The following is a 22,775-nucleotide window of genomic DNA, read 5'->3' on the forward strand; positions in this document are numbered from 1 at the left end:
GCTCCCTCCTGCTGCGGCAGTCTCTAAGCAGCGCTGCGGCAGCCTCAACACATGACACCGACTGATCTCACTAGGTGCGCGCGGGTGTACGGTGACATCACCCGCAATGCATCCCTGCTCCCTCCTGCTGCTGCAGTCTCTAAGCAGCGCTGCGGCAGCCTCAACACATGACACCGACTGATCTCACTAGCCGTACGGTGACATCACCCGCGCAGCAGCTGCAATGTATCCCTGGGACTGCTGCAGGTGGATAAAAAAGCGGACTGTCTAAACTCCTGAAACTAGCAGCACCGCACTGCTAGTTTCAGGAGTTTAGACGGTCTGCTTTTCTATCCTTTGCGGTCCGGAGATGGACCGCGGTCCGCCAGTTGCCGGTCCCTGATCTAATGGATCTAAATCCTCAGACGAACCACCTGCTTCATAGCTCATTCCTGCTTGTTCCCTAGATCTCTCAGGATGTTGGGACGCAATCAATTCATCCTTGGAAACAAAAGAATGTTTCATCCAATCCATCCATTTTCTCAGCATAACAGATTGGTCAGGTTTATCCGCCACTTTATGCTGAGACTTTTCACAATCCTCACACAAGTTTCTCTTGGCAGACCCAGAAAGAGTCTGATCACAAGCCATGCAGGTACAGGTTACATATTTCTTTTTAGCAGTCCTCTTCTTCTGAACAGGAGATTGAGGTACACTATAAAAGACAGAAAAGCCTAGCTAGTATCATATAAATAAAACATCTAATGCCCATAAAACCAAAGGGCTTACCTCAAAGGGGTATTACCAGGCTGTTGGGGAGAAGGAACATCCATGATGATTCAATCCAGAAGCCAGAGCAAACAAACCAGCATGTTTCCTGCTTTTAAACCCAGTCAATTGACCCTTAATACGCCAGGCAAATTAAATCATAGAGAAAATTCGGCGAGTGGAACCAAGATTACCAGCCCGGTTTCCGGGGGACCTTATTCTGCGATGCACCGCCGGCGGAAGTGAAGTCCAAGCGCACTTCCACCCTTTGCATCCAAGCACCCGGCAGCTTCTAAAAACTGTTCTAAGCCAGGAGACACAGAGACACTGTCCGGCCAGCAGAACGCCGTCCGCCGGATCCTCCGCACTTGCCTCACTGCAGCAAGGATCAATGGCGCCATTAAGATAACAGCTCAGCAGCAGGTGACATTCACATGTAACGATGCCGGTTTACTAATTACTGCTGGTGCCAAGCACAGACCAGTAACTTACAGACGCTTATAGTGTAGGAGGCAGGAATCTGAAAGGCCACACTCCTCCACACTCTTCCTCTCCTCGGGGTGCCACCCCAATCATATATACTGAATATACCGAGGTAGCCCTGATTGAAAATAAAACATAAAGCCCTGCCTGTCCTACCTAGACAGAGACAGGAGAAAAAGACACAGGGAGAAGGGAGGAGCTGGCTGATATACCCAAGGTGGGCGGTCCCTAGAAAACAGTCCTGTATTAACTAGTGGGAGGAGTGGAATACCCCATTGTCATGGCTGCCATGGGGATCGTAGGAGAAATAAAGCAGCCAGTATTTACCCTGCAGCCATCTATGGAGGGGCGCAGGGTCTGTGATGCTGTCAGAGACTCTGGTCCTCCGTGGCGCTGACGGGTGGGCAATAAAAACATTTAAATCCCCCTGGGCGACATGCATTTAACTCCCCTTGGGCAACGAGCATGTAACCGCCCCTGGAACACCTGGCAATGAGCATGTAATCCCTCTGACAACCAGCAAGTAGGTAAGTGGTACTTCACGGGGCATTATATGTAATGGACATTACGGTGTGTGGCATATGTGTAATGGGCATTACGGTGTGGTATATAATGCGTAATGGGCATTACGGTGTGGGGTATAATGCGTAATGGGCATTAAGGTATGTGGCATAATGTGTAATGAGCATTAAGGTATGTGGCATAATGTGTAATGGGCATTACGGTATGTGGTATAATGTGTAATGGGCATTAAGGTATGTGGCATGTGTAATGGGCATTAAGGTATGTGCCATAATGTGTAATGGGCATTACGGAGTGCAAAGTCCCTTGTCCCACAAAGCCATGCCTTAAAATTTTCACAGGCCAGCAATGTATATGTTACCGCCGCCACTGCACCCCCAATGTATATTTTGTTATGGCGTAACATATACATTGCTAGCGCAAGTGTATGGATTTCTCCCTACGTACACAGCTGCAAATGAAATGTCTGCCGTGCACATGGGTGGGATATTGGCGGCACAGGGAGGAATTTACCTGATTGCTAGGCTCAGAATATACGCAGCCCAGCAATCCGTTCTGAATCAGGCACCAACAACAGGAATGCACTAAATACAACAGCCCCTGCTCCTACCCTTGTAATTCAAACCCGCCCATTATGTAATTTCACCTTTTATCAGAATCAACTTTATTGGCCATGTATACTCGCGTATACTAGGATTTTTTTTGTGGATTACAGAGCAGCTGCATGCAAGGCAACAAGTAAGGGAACGGGGTGGAGGTGAGACAACCAGAGACATTTCGACTTTTTCACGTACATACATTGGATATTTAATGTTTCAATGATAGGCATAGTTAGACAAGCATAGTTAGACGAGTCGATTTGTATTCGTTTGTTGCACATTGTTCAATTGGCAGATAGCTAACGGAAAGAAGCTTTTCGCGGATCTGGATGATTTGGCAGGGATCGATCTGAAGTGTCTGCCCAATGGGAGAATGTCAAATAGGTTGTGCCCAGGGTGAAACCTGTCTGTTACGATCTATGAAAGATTTTCAGCAAAGTCTTTTGCCTCCTGAAAATCTCTTGCTCTTTGAGGAAAATAGCTCCGTGTGTACGCACTATAAGAAGAACTAAATTATTTTTAAAATATTTTACACATTCACAACAGGAGTATGGACCTCTCACCTATGATTTATCTCATGTCTAATAAGATTTGATTTATTTGTAAAAAAAATTCCACACTCAGAACATGGAAATGGTTTCTCACCTGTGTGACTTCTCTGATGTATAATGAGATATGATTTACGTGTAAAACATTTCCCACACTCAGAACATGGACATGGTTTCTCACCTGTGTGACATCTCTGATGAATAAGAAGACCTGATTTCCGTGCAAAACATTTTCCACACTCAGAACATGGAAATGGTTTCTCACCTGTGTGACATCTCTGATGAATAACAAGATCTGATTTGTGAGGAAAACATTTTCCACACTCAGAACATGGAAATGGTTTCTCACCTGTGTGACCTCTCTGATGTTTTGTAAGAGCTGATTTCTGTCTAAAACATTTTCCACACTCAGAACATGGAAATGGTTTCTCACCTGTGTGACTTCTCTGATGAATAACCAGTTTTGATTTGTGAGGAAAACATTTTCCACACTCAGAACATGGAAATGGTTTCTCACCTGTGTGACTTCTCTGATGTTTATTAAGAGCTGATTTCTCTGTATAACATTTTCCACACTTAGAACATGGAAATGGTTTCTCACCTGTGTGACGTCTCTGATGAATAACAAGACCTGATTTATGTGTAAAACATTTTCCACACTTAGAACATGGAAATGGTTTCTCACCTGTGTGACTTCTCTGATGAATAACCAGTTTTGATTTCCGTGCAAAACATTTTCCACACTCAGAACATGGAAATGGTTTCTCACCTGTGTGACTTCTCTGATGAATAACAAGATCTGATTTGTGAGGAAAACATTTTCCACACTTAGAACATGGAAATGGTTTCTCACCTGTGTGAACTCTCTGATGTTTTGTAAGAGCTGATTTCTGTCTAAAACATTTTCCACACTCAGAACATGGAAATGGTTTCTCACCTGTGTGACATCTCTGATGAATAACAAGAGCTGATTTGTGAGGAAAACATTTTCCACACTCAGAACATGGAAATGGTTCATCACCAGTGTGACATCTCTGATGAACAACAAGAACTGATTTGTAAGGAAAACATTTCCCACACTCAGAACATGGAAATGGTTTCTCACCTGTGTGACATCTCTGATGAATAACAAGATCTGATTTGTGAGGAAAACATTTTCCACACTCAGAACATGGAAATGGTTTCTCACCTGTGTGAACTCTCTGATGTTTTGTAAGAGCTGATTTCTGTCTAAAACATTTTCCACACTCAGAACATGGAAATGGTTTCTCACCTGTGTGACATCTCTGATGAATAACAAGAGCTGATTTGTGAGGAAAACATTTTCCACACTCAGAACATGGAAATGGTTCATCACCAGTGTGACATCTCTGATGAACAACAAGAACTGATTTGTAAGGAAAACATTTCCCACACTCAGTACATGGAAATGGTTTCTCACCTGTGTGACATCTCTGATGAACAACAAGAACTGATTTATAAGGAAAACATTTCCCACACTCAGAACATGAAAAGCCTGTATCAGCTGTATGACCTGTACTACGTGTAACAATGGCAGAGTTATTAGGAGCAGAGTTCCCTTGAGATGAAGGATCAGATGATGAATTTGCATTATGAAGCAATGGATGTATATCTGAGATAATGGTGTTTTCTCTTGGAGAATCCTGTATGATGGTATCTTCTATTTTAATGTCTGGAAACAAAATTTGATCTCCCATCACGATATTCTTCCTTCTGTCATCATCTGCAGAGAATTAAATAAAGCAAACCTAGAATTAATCTGCACAGCCTATAAATATTATGTAATCAATAATGCAGCTGTGTATGTATGTGTGTGTATATATATATATATATATATATATATATATATAGATATATAGAACGGAGGGGGGATCCGGCTCTCCTCTGTTAAGGATTGCTGCGTCGGGTGCCCGGGAAAGTGAAGACAATGCAGCGGTGGACGGGGCTCGGCACTCCAGACGGCTTGTAGTAACTTCAGGCGGACACAGGGATAATAAACAACGTTTCAATGCCGTTTATTGTGTCCGCCTGAAGTTACTACAAGCCGTCTGGAGTGCCGAGCCCCGTCCCCCGCTATATATATATATATATATGCACTCCTCAGGAATATCGCACCAGACACAGGAGTATTCCTACAAGGGACACTCTGGGGTAACTATTAGTGTGGTGTAGATAATCCCTATATTCTCAGCGACATATATAAAACAAATACAGTGAAAAGGTGATAATAGTGTTGTATCGTGTATTAACGTGAAGGTCTGATGTGTGTTTATTTTATGGGATATTAATATTGTTCAACTTAATTGTTTGGTGAGTGGTAAAATGAGCATCTCCTGACCGGAATAAGCTATCTATGTGCCCGGTACCCAAGGGATGTGACATTACCTCAGAATAAAGGTTTTTAATCCATTGTGTACCCATATAATTATATGTGTACATCTGAAAGGTATAACACATACATGCTGGTATATTGTCAGTTCTGCTCCAGCAAATCATATCACAGTATCACTGGTGCTGGCGTATGGTAAAGTGATTGGATGCTGCTTAGCAACAGTAGATCATATGCTGCTTTCTGTTGTAATCAATCAGTAACCGTATCCTATTCTGTAGTCCTATGACCACACTGATATTCCCCAACCATGTACCGTATTTTTCGCTCTATAAGACGCACCTAGTTTTTAGCGGAAAACAGGAAAATATATATTCTGAACCAAACAGGGTAATAAAATATTAAATATTGTATGCCCAGTGGTGGACGCTGGGAAATGGAACTCTGGGGGTTAGAGGCAAGGACAGTTCATATGAGGATCAGTGGCACTGCGGGCACAGCAGGTGGGGGGAGTTGACGAGACTCTGGTCAGAGGCGCGGAGTCTAACACTACCGATGGTTTTCAGCAGGGACTCCGCTGCGTTTGGTGGTGAGGTCACAGCCCTCTGACCTGAGTTCCCCACAGCTAACTGGCCAGTCACGGGAGAAGGACGGTGACTAGTGGCAGTGAGCTTGGAACTGAGGAACTTGGTCTTCATTGGCATGGGAGGCCAGAGAGAAGATAGTGGTTTGGGAGCCGACACAGGCAGTTGGCGGCCTGGGAGCCGACACAGGCAGTTGGCGGCCTGGGAGCCGCTGGAGAGTCCGTCTGGCCTAGGAACCAGGAGGGTACATCGGCCTGGGAGCCAATAGAAGGCACTGTCAGTCAGGGACCCAACATTCTTCAGCCTTGGTGCTGGTTGCAGAATCGACCTGGGAGTCGATGACTGTCGGTTTGGGAACCGATGGTCCTGTGCTGCACTCGGGAAGCTGACTGTAAGCTGGACGCTGGAGATAATATAACAGCAGCTACAGCAGGTGGAATTAACCAGGCAGGGTGGTCGTAGCAGCAGCAGCAGGATGAGGATCACTGTAGCAGGTACTCAGGAGCCTTGGAGTCAGTCTCTGGGAAACTCTCAGGAGAATGACGAGTGAGGTTTAGAGTTGACACCTGTGTCGACTAGGGAGTCGAAGACGGTGATGGCCCTTTAAGACCAATAGCAAACTCTGCTGGGGCATGCTGGAGTGCTCTATATCCTCTTCCCTTGGGAGCTGGAGATGGTAACAGCAAGGAAGGTAACCTGGCAGGTGGAGAGAGCCAGGGAGCTTTGGTAACAGCTAGTAGCAGCAGCAGATTGCACAGAAAACCACAGGGACTCTGGACAGGAACCTGGAGCCTTGGAACGCTGACTTCTGGATGAACACAGGGATCAGATTAGTTGTTCAAGGCCCTGAGCTGTTCTCAAGTGAATCCTTATATCTGTAGCTGGGGATTGGCTACTGCCTGCAGCAGCAATTAGGTCACAACCAGGAAGTGGGATTACTTGAATATACCTGGATCATGTGACCAGTGCTGAAGTCAGGTGATTAATCAAGGAGGAATGCAGAGCAGCTGCAGCAGCATGGACACAGACGAGCCTGGAAACATTGGAAATCATAAAACGGTACTTGTGTATTATCACGGCGCCTATCGCATGCCACTAATTAAGGTATGCGATGGGACACGATTTGAGCCTTTTCCCGGGCGTGAGCATACAATTTTAATATCGCATCACATGCCATTATAATGGCATGCGATGCGATCATGCCTGATTTGGGCTTATTCCCATGTTAAATGCCCCCCCCCCCCAGACCCGAATTTTAATTGTATACCCACCCTAAAAACCAACAACAACAACCACCACATAAACAGAATGTAACCATACACATGACACACTGGGAGGGTGTCCACTGCCCCCCATGTAATCAGGGAAGGGGTTTTACTGGGAAGTGCAAAAAAGGGATTTTTGTAAGAACTTACTGTTCGAATCCCTTTCTCTGATATGGTCCTGGTGACACAGCTCAACATTGGTATGTAGGAGGGTCCGTAGGAGCCAGGCACCTATCCTAAAGCTTTTCAGAGGGGTAGGCTCCTCCCCCTGCATCCCAGACTCTTCAGTTCAATCTTGCAAAGCCACTGGAATACATTGGGCGGTATTCAATGAGCCTGATTCGCCATGTTTTTATGGCGAATTTGTGCTGTTTGGCGAATTTTTGACAAAAACGGTGAATCACCCTGTTCAATGACCACATGGCGAATACATTTGAAGGTTTTTTTCGCCATGATTCACCGAGTAGCAATCGCTATCTTTTTATGGAGAAGTGGAATGTGAACTTTTAAAATAAAGTGTTTTGTTTTTTACATTTGGTGTCAAAAAATCAGGAATTTTATTCTAAAGAGGGGCATGCTATTTTTATTCATGTGCTGTAAGCACATGAATATATATTTAATTTAAAAAAATATATTTTTTTTTTACACAGCAGCCAGCAGGGGGCGCCGGAGCCGAGCCGCTCATTACATATTCATATATTCACTGCACCCGATCGTTACGATCGGGTATAGTGAATATACGGTCCCCTGCTGGCACCCCCGGGGGTCAGCCTGTGCTGCCTGGCACCCGGGGAGCCCACCTCCCCCCCCACAAACGTTCTGGGGCAGGCAGAGAGACTTCCATCTCTCTGCCTGCCACCGTCCTCAGGCTCCCTGCGGCATTCGCCGTAGGAGCTCATATTCACCAGTCTGGGGCAGCGAGCCCCTGACACGTTGAATACCGTAGCCAGCGAGGCTCCGGAACGTGGCGAATGTGCAGCAAATCCTAAAAAGGATTCGCTGCACCTCGCAGGTATTCTCATTGAATACCGCCCATTAACTCAGTACAAATGCCTGCACATTTTAAAAAAATAACTTTTTAACCATATATAACATGAAACATCATGAACACTGGCATACTTACTGAGCGTAAGGGAGGGATCGCTGTGTCACCAGGACCATATCAGAGAAAGGGATTCGAACGGTAATTTCTTACAAAAATCCCTTTTTCTCTTTCAATGGTCCTGGTGACACAGCTCAACATTGGGACGTTCAAGAGCCGGTCCTTTGGGAGGGTATGCTCAGGTCTGCAGCTCTCATCACTGCTCGCCCGAATGATGCGTCCTCCGACGCAAACTCATGGAACCTGTAGAATTTGGCAAAAGTGTGAACAGATGACCAAGTGGCAGCCCTGCACAGCTGTAGCCCCATGAGGTAGCTACAGACCTGGTGGTATGCACGTTAATCCTGGCCGCAACAGGCCTACCAACCTTAGTGTATGTAAAAGCAATGACAGAACACAACCACCTAGCAATCGTCTGCTTAGAAGCAGACCAACCAATATTGTGCACATCATACAAGACTAGCAAAGTGTCAGTCTTCATGACACCTTTCACCCTGTCCACATAAATGCGCAAGGAGCGCACAACGTCCAAATTCTGCAATTTGTCCCTTTTTCTTGAACCCTCTCTGGGGGTTGAAACACAGGCAGAACAATCTTCTGGTTCAAATGAAAAGCAGAAACTACTTTTGGCAAAAATTGAGGAACTGTTCGAAGAACAGCCCGGTCGTGAAAAATAAGGAAGGGAGACTTACAGGACAATGCTCCCAACTCCGAAACCCTCTTTGCAGAGGCAACGGCCAATAAAAACACTAACTTCCATGTAAGGAACTTAAGGTCAGCCGACCTTAACGGCTCAAGGGCGCCCTTTGAAGACACCAGTGATAGGTCCCAGGGAGCCACTGGTTGCTTGTAGGGAGGTTTCAATCTGGAAACTCCTTGCAGGAAGGTCTGCACCTCCGGTAGAATCGCTATCCTTTTCTGGAAATATATGGACAGAGCTGAAATCTGTACCTTGAGCGACTGAAGACTTAGACCAGACGAGAAACCATCCTGCAAAAACTCAAGCGAATTTGAAAGTCGAAATCTAGATGTATGCGATTTCTGTCTCTCACACCATCATATATAGGTCTTCCACACCCTATAGTAGTTAGCAGAAGACACAGACTTCCTGGCTTTCACCACAGCCTCTGAGAAACCCTTGCTTTTTAGGATGGCGGTTTCAATAGCCAAGCCTTCAAATTTAGCTGAGCTAAATCCAGGTGAAAAAACGGACCTTGGGCTTAACAGATCTGACCTCTGAGGTAGACGCCGCGAGTCCACAGACAGTCTCTGAACACTCGAGTACCAAGACCTCCTTGGCCAATCTGGGGCTATGAGAATCGGCGGGATTCCTTGGGACTTGATTATTTTCAGAACTCTCCCCAGCATTGTAAATTGCGGGAAAACAAACTCGATTCCCCTCCCAGGGAATAGTCATTGCATCAAAAACCTGGGTACTTGACGGTTGAACCTGGATGCCATAAGATCCATGTGCGGGGTTCCCCAACGCACTGTTATCTGTTGGAATATTTGTGGGTTCAGACTGCAATCCCCTTCGAGCAGCTTCTCCCTGCTCAGGAAATCGGCCTTGACATTTTTCACCCCGGGGATGAATATCGCCGATAATGCTGGAACCTTCTGCTCCGCCCACAAGACGATCCGGGAAATCTCCACATGGCCAGTCTGTTGCGTGTGCCCCCCTGATGATTCAGGTACGCCACAGCCGTGGCATTGTCTGACTGAATCCGCAAGGGGAGACCCTGCAATCTTTCTCCTGCCAGGGATAGCACCATCCAAATAGCCCACAGTTCCAGGATGTTGATCGGTAAGGCCGACTCCTCCGTAGTCCACAGGCCCTGAAGCCGTAAGTCCAGAACAACTGCCCCCCAGCCCGAGGCTGGCGTCAGTAGTGACTACCAGCCAGTCCCAGGACTGTAGAGACCGACCCAACTGAAGGGAATCCACCTCCGTCCACCATTTCAGGGAAGACCTGGGGCGAAATGTAATAGGGTGTGATTTTTGGACGAGTTCCAAACTCGCCAGAAATCGCACCTTTAAAAATCGCGTTTTTTGCCGCGAATTCGCATATGTAATGAGATGCGAATTAGCGGCAAAAAATGCGATTTGCCGCGATTTCGGGCGATTTTTAGTCATGAAAATGTGCGCATTTTCAGTCATGAACATGTGCGCATTTTCATAAATGCGATTTTGTGCAAAAAAAAAAAAGTTAAAAAAAAAACGGCGTGGGGTCCCCCCTCCTAAGCATAACCAGCCCCGGGCTCATTGAGCCGGACCTGGTTCCAAAAATACGGGGGGACAAAAAGCATAGGGGTCCCCCGTATTTCTGAAACCAGCCCCGGACTCTTGGACCGGTCCTGGTTCCAAAAATACGGGGGACAAAAAATCTGGGGGTCCCCCGTATTTTGAAACCAGCACCGGGCTCCAACAGCCCGCAGTGTCATGCCACAGCCGGGGGACACTTTTTATACAAGGTCCCCCGGCCATAACATGAGCACCGTGGCTGGTCAGCCTTGGACGGGGTACCTGGAGGAGTGGGGACCCCCCCAATAAAGGGGTCCCCCCCCCCAGGCTTCACCCGTCCAGGGCTGAAGCCCGGGGCTGTCACCGGCGTCCGTGGCCAGTGGACGCCGGCCTGATAGGGTTAAAATCGATCATACGTTACATTGCTTTATACCGGAGAACTACAAGTGCCAGCAGACCTCCCCCGCATGCTGGGACTTGGAGAACCACAAGTCCCAGCATGCGGGGCATTAATGGGCCCGCTGGGACTTGTAGTCCACCTGTAAAAAGAATGTTTATAAAAAACACACACACAGAGAAGTAAAAGTTTATTACACACACACACCTCACTTTTACACCAGCGTTACTTACCATTCCTGGATCCAGCGCTGGTCTGGCTGCTTCACAGCCGGCTCCCCCCGCACTGACAGGCAGCGGGGAGAACCGGCTTTCTCCGTTGCCTCTAACAGCTTCTGTAGCGCTGTTCCAGCGCTACAGAGGCTGAGAGCGCAATTGACCGATACGTCTCCATGGAGACGCATAGCTCAGTCCTGATTGGCTGAGCTATGCGTCTCCATGGAGACGCATAGCTCAGCCAATCGCGCTCTCAGCCTCTGTAGCGCTGGGACAGCGCTACAGAAGCTGTTAGAAGCAACTGAGAAAGCCGGTTCTCCCCGCTGCCTGTCAGTGCGGGGGGAGCCGGCTGTGAAGCAGCCAGACCAGCGCTGGATCCAGGAATGGTAAGTAACGCTGGTGTAAAAGTGAGGTGTGTGTGTGTAATAAACTTTTACTTCTCTGTGTGTGTTTTTTATAAACATTCTTTTTACAGGTGGACTACAAGTCCCAGCGGGCCCATTAATGCCCCGCATGCTGGGACTTGTGGTTCTCCAAGTCCCAGCATGCGGGGGAGGTCTGCTGGCACTTGTAGTTCTCCGGTATAAAGCAATGTAACGTATGATCGATTTTAACCCTATCAGGCCGGCGTCCACTGGCCACGGACGCCGGTGACAGCCCCGGGCTTCAGCCCTGGACGGGTGAAGCCTGGGGGGGGGGGGACCCCTTTATTGGGGGGGTCCCCACTCCTCCAGGTACCCCGTCCAAGGCTGACCAGCCACGGTGCTCATGTTATGGCCGGGGGACCTTGTATAAAAAGTGTCCCCCGGCTGTGGCATGACACCGCGGGCTGTTGGAGCCCGGTGCTGGTTTCAAATTACGGGGGACCCCCAGATTTTTTGTCCCCCGTATTTTTGGAACCAGGACCGGTCCAAGAGTCCGGGGCTGGTTTCAGAAATACGGGGGACCCCTATGCTTTTTGTCCCCCCGTATTTTTGGAACCAGGTCAAGCTCAATGAGCCCGGGGCTGGTTATGCTTAGGAGGGGGGACCCCACGCCGTTTTTTTTTTATAAAAACACTTTTACACATTTTTATTAACAGGACCATGCACAGATCTCAATGATCTGTGCATGGTTCTGTCAAATTCGCCTGTCAGAACCTGGTCTATTTTTTTTGCGATTTTTGGTAACATTTACCAAAAATCGCACCCTATTACATTTGCGAGTTGTATACTTTATAATGGGAAAACATCTGGATGCGAATTGAAATGTGACTAAAAATCGCACTTCTAAAAGTGCGATTTCGCGGTAAAAAGTGCGATTTTTTACCGCGATTTTCAACCTATTAAATGTGCGATTTTCGGAAAATGTGCGATTTCGGCCGTTTTTGACCAAAAATCGCACATGTCTAAAAAATCGCACCCTATTACATTTCGCCCCAGGTTTCCTGAGACAGTTCTATCCGTTCTTACTTCATGGTCTGCGTGCTCCCCGACCAGGATGTCAGAATGTTCCACTGGAAGATCCGGGAGTGGAACCTGGCAAACTGTAGCGTCTCGAAAGTAGCCACCATTTTCCCCAGCAACTTGAGACACCTCCATACCATTGGATTCGGAGACCCCAGGATCTCCCGCACCAAGAGAGACATGTCCTTGGCCTTTGTCTCCGGCAGAAATACCCAATGTAAATGGGTATCCAGGATCACCCCCAAAAACTGGATTCTCTGTGACGGCACAAGTTGAGACTTTTGTAAGTTTATAAGCCAACCGTGAACCCGCAAAAACTGAATGGCTTCCTCCAGGTGTTTCTGCAAGGTCTCTGCTGACTCTGCCTTGAACAGCAGGTCATCCAGATAAGGTATCACATTGATAGCCTTCAGTCGGAGGGCAGCCGCCATCACTGACATGATTTTGGTGAATACCCTTGGAGCTGTGGCCGGTCCAAAGGGCAACGCCTGGAATTGAAAATGCAGGTTTCCTATAGCAAACCTCAGAAGGACCTGGTGTTCCGGGTGAATAGGTACATGCAGATATGCATCCTGGACATCCATGGACTCCAAAAATTCTCCCTGGTCCAGGCTTAGAAGCACGGACCGCAGAGATTCCATCTTGAAATGGTCTACCCACAGATGGAGATTCAAAGACTTTAAATTTAAGATCGGTCCGAAGGAACCGTCTGGCTTGGGCACCAAAAACAGAGTGGAATAAAAGCATTTCTTCCACTCCGCTCGAGGGACCGGAATCACCACTCCTTTTTCTAAAAGGAACTGAGCCGCCCCCAAAAGATCAGAATGGAGCAGAGAATCCTTTGGCAGTGGTGAAGAAATCTTCTTGGAGGAAGTCCTTTGAAGGGAATCCTGTATCCCTGGGACACAATGTCCAACACCCAAGGATCCCGGTCCAAAAACGCCCAAGCGTCCCTGAACCATCACAGACGTCCCACCACTTTGACCACAGATGGGGGACTCCCCAGGCAGTCATGCCGAGGGCTTCTCCTCGCCCTTAGCGCTCGGCTTTTTGTGGAAAGAACCGAATTTGGACTTTGGGGCCTTACCCTTAGAGGACTGGAATTTTCCCCTGAATGACTGTCCTCGAAAGGACGCACCCCCTCTGGGGGAGGGCCGAAAGGAAGGCCGAAAAGCGGAAAACCTGGAAGCTTGTTTTGCTGCAGGAGCCGGCAGGAAAGTACTTTTGCCTTCCGTGGCCTGCTTAATGATCTCTTCAAGCTCAGAACCAAATAACAACTTTCCGTTAAATGCCAACGCCTCTACGGCCTTTTTCGATTCATTATCCGCCTCCCAGGCCTTAAGCCAAAGGCCTCTCCTGGCATTGATGGATACAGTGGACACTCTGGAAGCCATCTTAAGAGCTTCTTTCTCTGCCTCAAGCACATACTCCGCAGCTGCATTCAACTTCTCAGCTAGCAGCAGTACACCTGGATCAGCATGCAAAATAGTACACAAATTGCTAGCCCAAACAATCATGGCCTTAGAGACCCAGGCTGACGCTATAAGGGGGCGTAGAGTGAATCCCACCCCTTCAAATATTGCCTTGAGGTTCCCTTCAAGCTTGTCTACGGGGTCCTTAAAGGCCGCACCCCCCTGGACAGGTAGCACAGTGGCTTTAGAAAGCCGTGCCACAGAAGCATCTACAACAGGTACTTTCTCCCAGAGGTCTGCATGAGCCTCAGGCATGGGATAGAGACTTAAATACCTCTTTGGCATTTGAAGCCTCTTATCGGGCGTTTTCCAAGCCCCTTCCAAAAGATTCTGTAAACCTTCGTCTGCAGGGAAGGTAACAGCTTCCTTTCGCTGCCGTTTAAACACCCCTTTTACCGGAGTCTTGTCCTCATCAGACAAATTTAAAGCCTGTTTAACCGCAGCAATCAAATCCTCTACCCCACGGGCCGAGGTTTCCTCAGAATCATCACCCTCATCCCAGGGGATGTCTGCGCACTCTCCCTCCTCTCCAGATTTAACAGCAAGTAAAGGCACCGAATAAGACCTTTTAGGGGTCCCCACAGTATTACTATCAAATCTGTCCAGCAAATCATTAAATCTGCTAATCCCTTTTGCAGTATCCTGCATAACCTGTAAGAATCCAGGATCTGCTTGGGTCAGAGGCAAGGAGCCTGAGGACTGCTGAGAGGATGACATAGGTCTAGGAGAAGCTACCAACACATCACTCTGTCTGTCCAACAATTGCACTAAGGCATTAACAGACCTGCCCAGGGAACTGGCCCACGCAGGCTCCGATTGCTCTACTCTCTGGGGTTCACTGCCCATGGGTCTCACACCAGCGCAAGTAATACACAAACACCCCTTGGCCATCTGTTCAGGGACAAATGTTAGTGTACAAACACTACAAGTGCACAATGTAATAAGGGCTCGCTCCCCCAAAGCCACAGACTGCTTCTCAGACATGATATCAAAATTACAGTCACAGTGCACAATGTACAGGCGTTATATACAGAGCCAATGCAAAACAGCCACTTATCTGTCTGAAGCTTCTCCAAGAAGTGGGGAAAACGATGCCCAGGAAATCCAAAACACTCTGCCAGGATCTGTAAACTAGTTCAGCTGAGCTGCAAGCGTCCTCCGAATGGCGACAAACAGAGTGAGGGAAGAGACCAAGTCCTTGCAGCTGCGGGGTCCGTGACTTCTGGCGCCAACCACCCCCAGACAGCCGCTCCCACTGTAGGATCTCCAAGTTCCAGTGTCTCCCCCTCTGCTGGGGACCACTTGGAATGCGCCTGTAACACGCTGCTGTCCTCTCTAACAATAGCTCAGCGTGTAAGCTTCGCATAAAATGGCCGCCGCCATCACGGAGCGCCTGTCCCCCATGACCCCCACCTAGCGTGAAGCCGGTTTCAGTGCGCTCCGGAGCCCAGGCAGCTTCTTAATAGAAGCTGTAAGCGCCGCACAGGGAGACCAGACAGTGTCTCCCCTGTGCGCAGGGAGCTGACAGGACGCGCTTCTGTCAGCTCCTGCTGCGCTGTCAGTGTGAGGATTCAATGAAATCCTCACAATGTGCCTACCAAGCTAAGTGTAAAAGTTAATAAAATAAAAAACACCTAACTAACTCTAATCCTTCGGCTGCCCCAGCAGCCCTTTAGAATAGCACCCACTCCAGTGGGCACCTAACACAAACTGAAGTGTCTGGGATGTAGGGGGAGGAGCCTACCCCTCTGAAAAGCTTTAGGATAGGTGCCTGGCTCCTACATCCCAATGTTGAGCTGTGTCACCAGGATCATTTGAAAGAGAAAACCAAGTTTTCTATTTCTGCCACTGATGGAGACTGGGGACATCCCAAAGATTCCGTCACCGGAGGGAGTGTGTAGTAGCTGAACAAATAACCCTGCGCCCAAAACAGGCCTACAGGTTCGCAAGGTGCTGGTATGGTAGAGCTTAGTAACTTGTGCAGGGGCAACTAGGTGCCACCCTCCTGAGACGCAGAGATCCCTGGAGACATGAACATGGAAGGCACCAGCTACCTCTGAGCAATGCGCACCTGTCAATGGCTGCACAAAGCACACAAATAGGACGATGTAGTACAAAGCGTCGACTGTCGTGTCATCACAAATAATCACCAGGGAGAATACAAAGTAACATGCTTGCGGTCCACGGACTCAAGTGGCTCAGACCAAACAGGCTGCAAGAAATCAAGGCTCGTATTCAGGTCCCACAGAGTCATGGGAGGCTGCAGACTGAGGACCACCTGCATCAATGATGTCATTATACAAGACAAGGCGATGGTAAATGACCGCTCAGAAACCGGCACCTTCCAAGATCTTAGAAGCAAACTTGTGACCAGACGTTGCTGAGGAATAAAAGAAGTCGGGAAAGACACAAGGAGGAAACTCGTCTCTCACACCAGGATACGTGGCCTGTCCTTATATAGTGACAATGCAGAGCACAGACTGGCTTTCCAGCCTTCAACAATGTCGGGATAAGAGCCTACTGACGTGACCAAACTTATACTGGAGAACCCTGGTTCTGTGGTTACTAAAGCCCAGCTCCAGATCATAAGTGGTTGTCCAGAAGCTGAGGCAAGAGCCAGATGGAGATGAAACGCATCACACCCGGAAAGCAGGGTCAAATGAAGGCCCATGGAATGGCGTTGAAGAAGAAGACATACCCATATGGACTAAAAATGCATAATCACACACCTAGGGACTGGACGGCCAGGATATGGCCTAGCAGGGAAAAGTCACTCTCTGTAAAGATGGGTTGACAATCCAGCCCCGGGATATAAATGAACCCTGGGAAACAAGGCTTTAATAATAACAGATGTGAGTCCGCCTCTGAAGAATCAGTAGCCACTGCCAAGGATATAGATAGGAGACCAATAGGAAGCGGGAGTGGGCGGGTACTTAGGGTACCAGATACGTCTCCTGGCAAAAAGCCCCCACTACCTGGAGATCCAGGAGAATTCAACATTGTCCCCTGGAACAGGATCCCATCTATAGCAGAGGGATAAAGTAACCGGCCTTAAGTGTTAGTACATCTGTATTTAGTGTAAACATCCCAGCTACAACGGGCAGAATTCCCCATGCAATAACATAGGTGGCTGGAGTGCCGGTACACACAGCTCCGCCAATATATGTCACACGATGAGCACCTGCTGGGCACACGTATGATAGCCTTATACTGACCGCCTTTATGGCATTCCAACAGCACTTTGTGGAATTTGCTTTGAATTTAATTCACCGATAAAATGAGGAAACTGAAATGATTCCAGAGGACGCCATACACAGACAGTAGAACATGTGACTACTCTCTGTAATATGTGATTACTACTCACCTGTGCTGGGATCTGTAGGGATCTCCTCCTCCTTAACTGGCCGATCCCTCATCGCACACGTCTCTTCTTCTCCCTCCAGATCTTCTTCTTTAATATTAGTCGGATCTTCACCCTGAAAACCCCACAAATATAAAAAAATGCGTCAAATCTTGACAGAGAACCCTCTGAGGAATCCTCAAACTGATGGTGAAATGCGTTCGGGAAACTCCCTACCACCCACAGAAGCTTGTACTTACTCAGTCTGCACTCTGATTATATTATCCAACTATTATCTATACTTTTATCTAATTACATCTTCTTTTACTTTGTATTCATTATTTCTGTCCCATTACCTACTTATAAACACACACATGCACAAGAATCCCCAGCAATCTCTCTATCCCACAGGTCTCCACCAGCTCAGTGTATAACACACAGTCTACAGATCATTCAGTTATAAGTCACTTTGGTATATTGGCAAGACCCTAAATCCCACCTACCTGTACCTGATCCTCCTGTGGGGTCATATGAGTCTCCTCTGTACAGTGCCGGGAATACAGAGGACGAGGACATCTCTCTGGTGTATCTCTGTTACTGGGCCCATCTGTAGGAGACACACAGTGACTGAGGACATGGTATACATGTGATTATATAGGGGACCCCCATACCTGCTTTCCCCTAGGGATTGCCTCTTCCTTACACTGCTGATTACCTGGTACATACATCTCTTCTTCTCCCTCTGTATCTTCTGCCTTCGTATCGGTTACATCCGTCTCTTCTTCTCCCTCTGTATCTTCTGCCTTCGTATCAGTTACATCCGTCTCTTCTGCCTTAACATAAGTCACATCCATCTCTTCTTCTCCTTCTGTATCTTCTACCTTAATATCAGTCACATCCATCTCTTCTTCTCCCTTTGTATCTTCTACCTTAATATCAGTCACACACGTCCCTTCTCCCTCTGTATCTTCTGCCCTAATGTTAATCATGTGGTTTTCATCCTATATAAAGCAGCAATAAAATACATTTTTCAATTCAGAAAAAGATTATATAAAACAAATATTTGGATGTATTCTGATTCTCCACAGATCATATAGTGAAAGTCATTTTGGTATATAGAGAAGACCACAAATCCCACATACCTTATCCTCCTGTGGGGTCCTGTGAGTTTCCTCTGTACAGTCCTGGTAATACAGAGGACGGGGACATCTCTTTGGGGTATCTCTGTTACTGGGCCCATCTGTAGGAGACACACAGTGACTGAGGACATGGTATATATGTGATTATCCTGGGAATACAGAGGACGGGGACATCTCTCTGGGGTATCTCTGTTACTGGGCCCATCTGTAGGAGACACGCAGTGACTGAGGACATGGTATATATGTGATTATCCTGGGAATACAGAGGACGGGGACATCTCTCTGGGGTATCTCTGTTATTGGGCCCATCTGTAGGAGACACGCAGTGACTGAGGACATGGTATATATGTGATTATCCTGGGAATACAGAGGACGGGGACATCTCTCTGGGGTATCTCTGTTACTGGCCCCATCTGTAGGAGACACACAGTGACTGAGTACATGGTATATATGTGATTATCCTGGGAATACAGAGGACGGGGACATCTCTCTGGGGTATCTCTGTTACTGGCCCCATCTGTAGGAGACACGCAGTGACTGAGGACATTGTATATATGTGATTATCATGGGAATACAGAGGACGGAGACATCTCTCTGGGGTATCTCTGTTACTAGGTCCATCTGTAGGAGACACACAGTGACTGAGGACATGGTATATATGTGATTATCCTGGGAATACAGAGGACGGGGACATCTCTCTGGGGTATCTCTGTTACTGGCCCCATCTGTAGGAGACACGCAGTGACTGAGGACATGGTATATATGTGATTATCCTGGGAATACATAGGACGGGGACATCTCTCTGGGGTATTCCTGTTACTGGTCCCATCTGTAGGAGACACGCAGTGACTGAGTACATTGTATATATGTGATTATCCTGGGAATACAGAGGACGGGGACATCTCTCTGGGGTATCTCTGTTACTGGCCCCATCTGTAGGAGACACACAGTGACTGTGGACATGGTATATATGTGATTATCCTGGGAATACAGAGGACAGGGACATCTCTCTGGGGTATATCTGTTACTGGGCCCATCTGTAGGAGACACGCAGTGACTGAGGACATGGTATATATGTGATTATCCTGGGAATACAGAGGATGGGGACATCTCTCTGGGGTATCTCTGTTACTGGGCCCATCTGTAGGAGACACACAGTGACTGAGGACATGGTATATATGTGATTATCCTGGGAATACAGAGGACGGGGACATCTCTCTGGGGTATCTCTGTTACTGGCCTCATCTGTAGGAGACACGCAGTGACTGAGGACATGGTATATATGTGATTATCCTGGGAATACAGAGGACGGGACATCTCTCTGGGGTATCTCTGTTACTGGGCCCATCTGTAGATGACACACAGTGACTGAGGACATGGTATATATGTGATTATCCTGGGAATACAGAGGACGGGGACATCTCTCTGGGGTATCTCTGTTACTGGGCCCATCTGTAGGAGACACACAGTGACTGAGGACATGGTATATATGTGATTATCCTGGGAATACAGAGGACGGGGACATCTCTCTGGAGAACCTCTGTTACTGGGCCCATCTGTAGGAGACACACAGTGACTGAGGACATGGTATAGGAGTGACTATCATGTAATGTGTGTATGTAGGTGGCTGTCAGTACCGCTCCCCACTAAAGTCTCCTGTTACCCATTGATGTGAGGGGCCGGTAACTCTCCATCATCCCGTCCTTGTGTAACTCCCAGGTGCTCTGGAAATTCTTCTTATGGTTCAGCGGGTGCGCACCGTGACAGAGAGACAAGTGCAGGCGTATGTCCCCTGTGTGTGCAGGCGTATGTCCCCTGTGTGAGCAGACAAAAGAAAACACTGTTAAGATCCAACTCAATTTACTGACATAGATGTTTTGTTGTCCAGGCAGAGTCCTTCCACCGCTAGGGCCAATCTCTGTTCTTCTGCTGGGGCCCATACACACAGAACGATGATATATCGCTGGTACACACTGGCTGATGGACTGTCAATATATATTGTCCATTTAATCAAAACGGACAATGTATCGGCCAGTGTGTATGCACCTTAACTCTCAGGGGATCAGATGTACTAAGCTTGAAAAAAAAGTGATAAAGTGCCAATCAGCCCCTAACCTTCATGTTGCAGCCCATTTAAAAATGACAGTAAGGAGCTGATTGGTTAGTGGATTATCATTTTTCAAGGCTTAGTAACATCTCGCCCTTGGTCTGCTCCCTGCTCCTGGCTGTTTCTTTTATAGGTCTCCATGTCTAGGGACCTCCTATGCCCCTCAGCTCCTTGCAAATGATTGGCTCCTAGGGCCCCAGCAACAACCAGCCCCCTGTCCCCTCTGCCCTGCGACCCAAGTATCCAATCCCCTGACAAGGCTTTTTCCCACCTAAAGCAGTTGCTGGGCAGAGGTGACCCAGGTGTCTCTAGCCTGGCTGACAGGGTCACCTAGAGTTCAGGCCTAACCTAACACAGGCTCCCATACCCATATATGCCAACATAAAGGGGCCCCTATTTGTACATAACTCTGGGGTACAACACTTGTATAATCCTTGGTGTTCCTCTAAATATTCCCATTCCTGCATGGAGAGATAGACAGTGACAACCTTACACCCTATAGGGACACGGGTTACCCCCCTATGCACCAAGCTCCTGGAGAAGTGTCAGGTGTAATAAAACTATATTGTATTTCCCAGTGTGCGCCACATAGCCGGGAGAATGTGAGTGTATATTACGGTGTGGTGTGTGCGGGAACAGATACAACCTAGGCTGCATTACATAACCCCCCAATAAACGGATTAATATGGGGATTACAATGCTGCACACCCGGTTACCCGGAATAGTACACCCTACTTACGTCCGGACCAAAGGAATGAAGACCGGCGCCGCTGGTCCCGGAGAAGCTGAGCACACTGCGAGGGGGTAGCCAGGTGGAACGCAGGGAGACCGGAAGTAGACCGGATACAGGAGTCAGTTGGAACGCACAGGTCGGAAGTCGGGAGTAGCTTCCTTTCCCGGGGCGAGAGAGGAGATCACGGCTGCAGTGCAGGGGCACGACAGCGGCTAATTAGTGAAAAGGATCTTTAATGATGTCACCCCCCATGTGACCGGCTGTCCTCATCAGGGGGAGGAGTCTGAGGATCAGTAGCATTTGCAGTATCAGGTACCCACTCTCACCCGCGGCCCCCCTTCCCTGAGAGCAGACCAAGGGCGAGATGTTACTAAGCCAAGAAAATTGATAATCCACTAACCAATCAGCTCCTTACTGTCATTTTTTAAAATGGGCTGCAACATGACACTTAGGAGCTGATTGTCACTTTATCACTTTTTTCACGCTTAGTACATCTGACCCCCTGACAGTTAAGGTGCATACACACTGGCCGATATATTGTCCGTTTTGATTAAATGGACGATATATATTGACAGGCCATCAGCCGGTGTGTATGCACCAGCGATATATAATCGTTCTGTGTGTATGGGCCCCGGCAGAAGAACAGAGATTGGCCCTGGCGGTGGAAGGACTCTGCTTGGACAACAAAACATTGATGCCAGTAAATTGAGTTGGATCTTAACGGTGTTTTCTATTGTCTGCACACACAGGGAACATACGCCTGCAGACAGAGGGGACATACGCCTGCACTTGTCTCTCTGTCACGCTGCGCACCCGCTGAATCATAAGAAGAATTTCCAGAGCACCTGTGAGTTACACAAGGACGGGATGATGGAGAATTACCGGCCCCTCACATCAATGGGTAACAGGAGACTTTAGTGGGGAGCGGTACTGACAGCCACCTACATACACACATTACATGATACTCACATATATACCATGTCCTCAGTCACTGCGTGTCTCCTACAGATGGGCCCAGTAACAGAGATACCCCAGAGAGATGTCCCCGTCCTCTGTATTCCCAGGATAATCACATATATACCATGTCCTCAGTCACTGTGTGTCTCCTACAGGTGGGCCCAGTAACAGAGATACCCCAGAGAGATGTCCCCATCCTCTGTATTCCCAGGATAATCACATATATACCATGTCCTCAGTCACTGTGTGTCTCCTACAGGTGGGCCCAGTAACAGAGATACCCCAGAGAGATGTCCCCGTCCTCTGTATTCCCAGGATAATCACATATATATATGTCCTCAGTCACTGTGTGTCTCCTACAGATGGGCCCAGTAACAGAGATACCCCAGAGAGATGTCCCCGTCCTCTGTATTCCCAGGATAATCACATATATACCATGTCCTCAGTCACTGCCTGTCTCCTACAGATGGGCCCAGTAACAGAGATACTCCAGAGAGATGTCCCCGTCCTCTGTATTCCCAGGATAATC

The 22,775-nt window shown here is 47.9% G+C and overlaps 2 protein-coding genes across 6 annotated transcripts in view; one reads left to right on the top strand and one right to left on the bottom strand.

Moving 5' to 3' along the window:
- Window positions 1–344: 344 nt before the first annotated feature.
- Window positions 345–21,619, bottom strand: LOC146010030 (uncharacterized). Of its 2 annotated transcripts, none has more exons than XM_083150849.1 (7): window positions 21,296–21,619; window positions 20,113–20,264; window positions 18,453–18,550; window positions 18,026–18,311; window positions 17,820–17,917; window positions 17,335–17,446; window positions 345–4,643 (listed from the first exon to the last, which is right to left on the bottom strand). In XM_083150849.1, exons 2-7 carry the CDS (start codon window positions 20,144–20,146, stop codon window positions 2,911–2,913), a joined length of 2,361 nt encoding a protein of 786 aa, XP_083006975.1. In that variant the 5' UTR covers window positions 20,147–20,264; window positions 21,296–21,619; the 3' UTR covers window positions 345–2,910. The 2 variants fall into 2 exon arrangements, with proteins under 2 accessions (XP_083006975.1, XP_083006974.1); XM_083150848.1 differs by having other exon boundaries at window positions 347–4,643; window positions 17,814–17,917; window positions 21,296–21,617.
- The window catches only part of LOC146010021 (uncharacterized), a 39,225-nt gene continuing 37,880 nt past the window's right edge, over window positions 21,431–22,775 (top strand). Inside the window, exons 1-2 of one of the 4 annotated variants that reach the window (XM_083150821.1) lie at window positions 21,431–21,601; window positions 22,039–22,190. In XM_083150821.1, coding sequence (XP_083006947.1) covers window positions 22,157–22,190 — 34 coding nt within the window. In that variant the 5' untranslated portion in view covers window positions 21,431–21,601; window positions 22,039–22,156. The remainder of the gene's footprint in view (window positions 21,602–22,038; window positions 22,191–22,775) is intronic. The other 3 variants (XM_083150818.1, XM_083150820.1, XM_083150822.1) reach the window with 3 other exon arrangements.

Source organism: Crinia signifera, chromosome 6 (genome assembly GCF_055691185.1).
Source record: "Crinia signifera chromosome 6, ASM5569118v1, whole genome shotgun sequence".
NCBI lineage: Eukaryota > Metazoa > Chordata > Amphibia > Anura > Myobatrachidae > Crinia > Crinia signifera.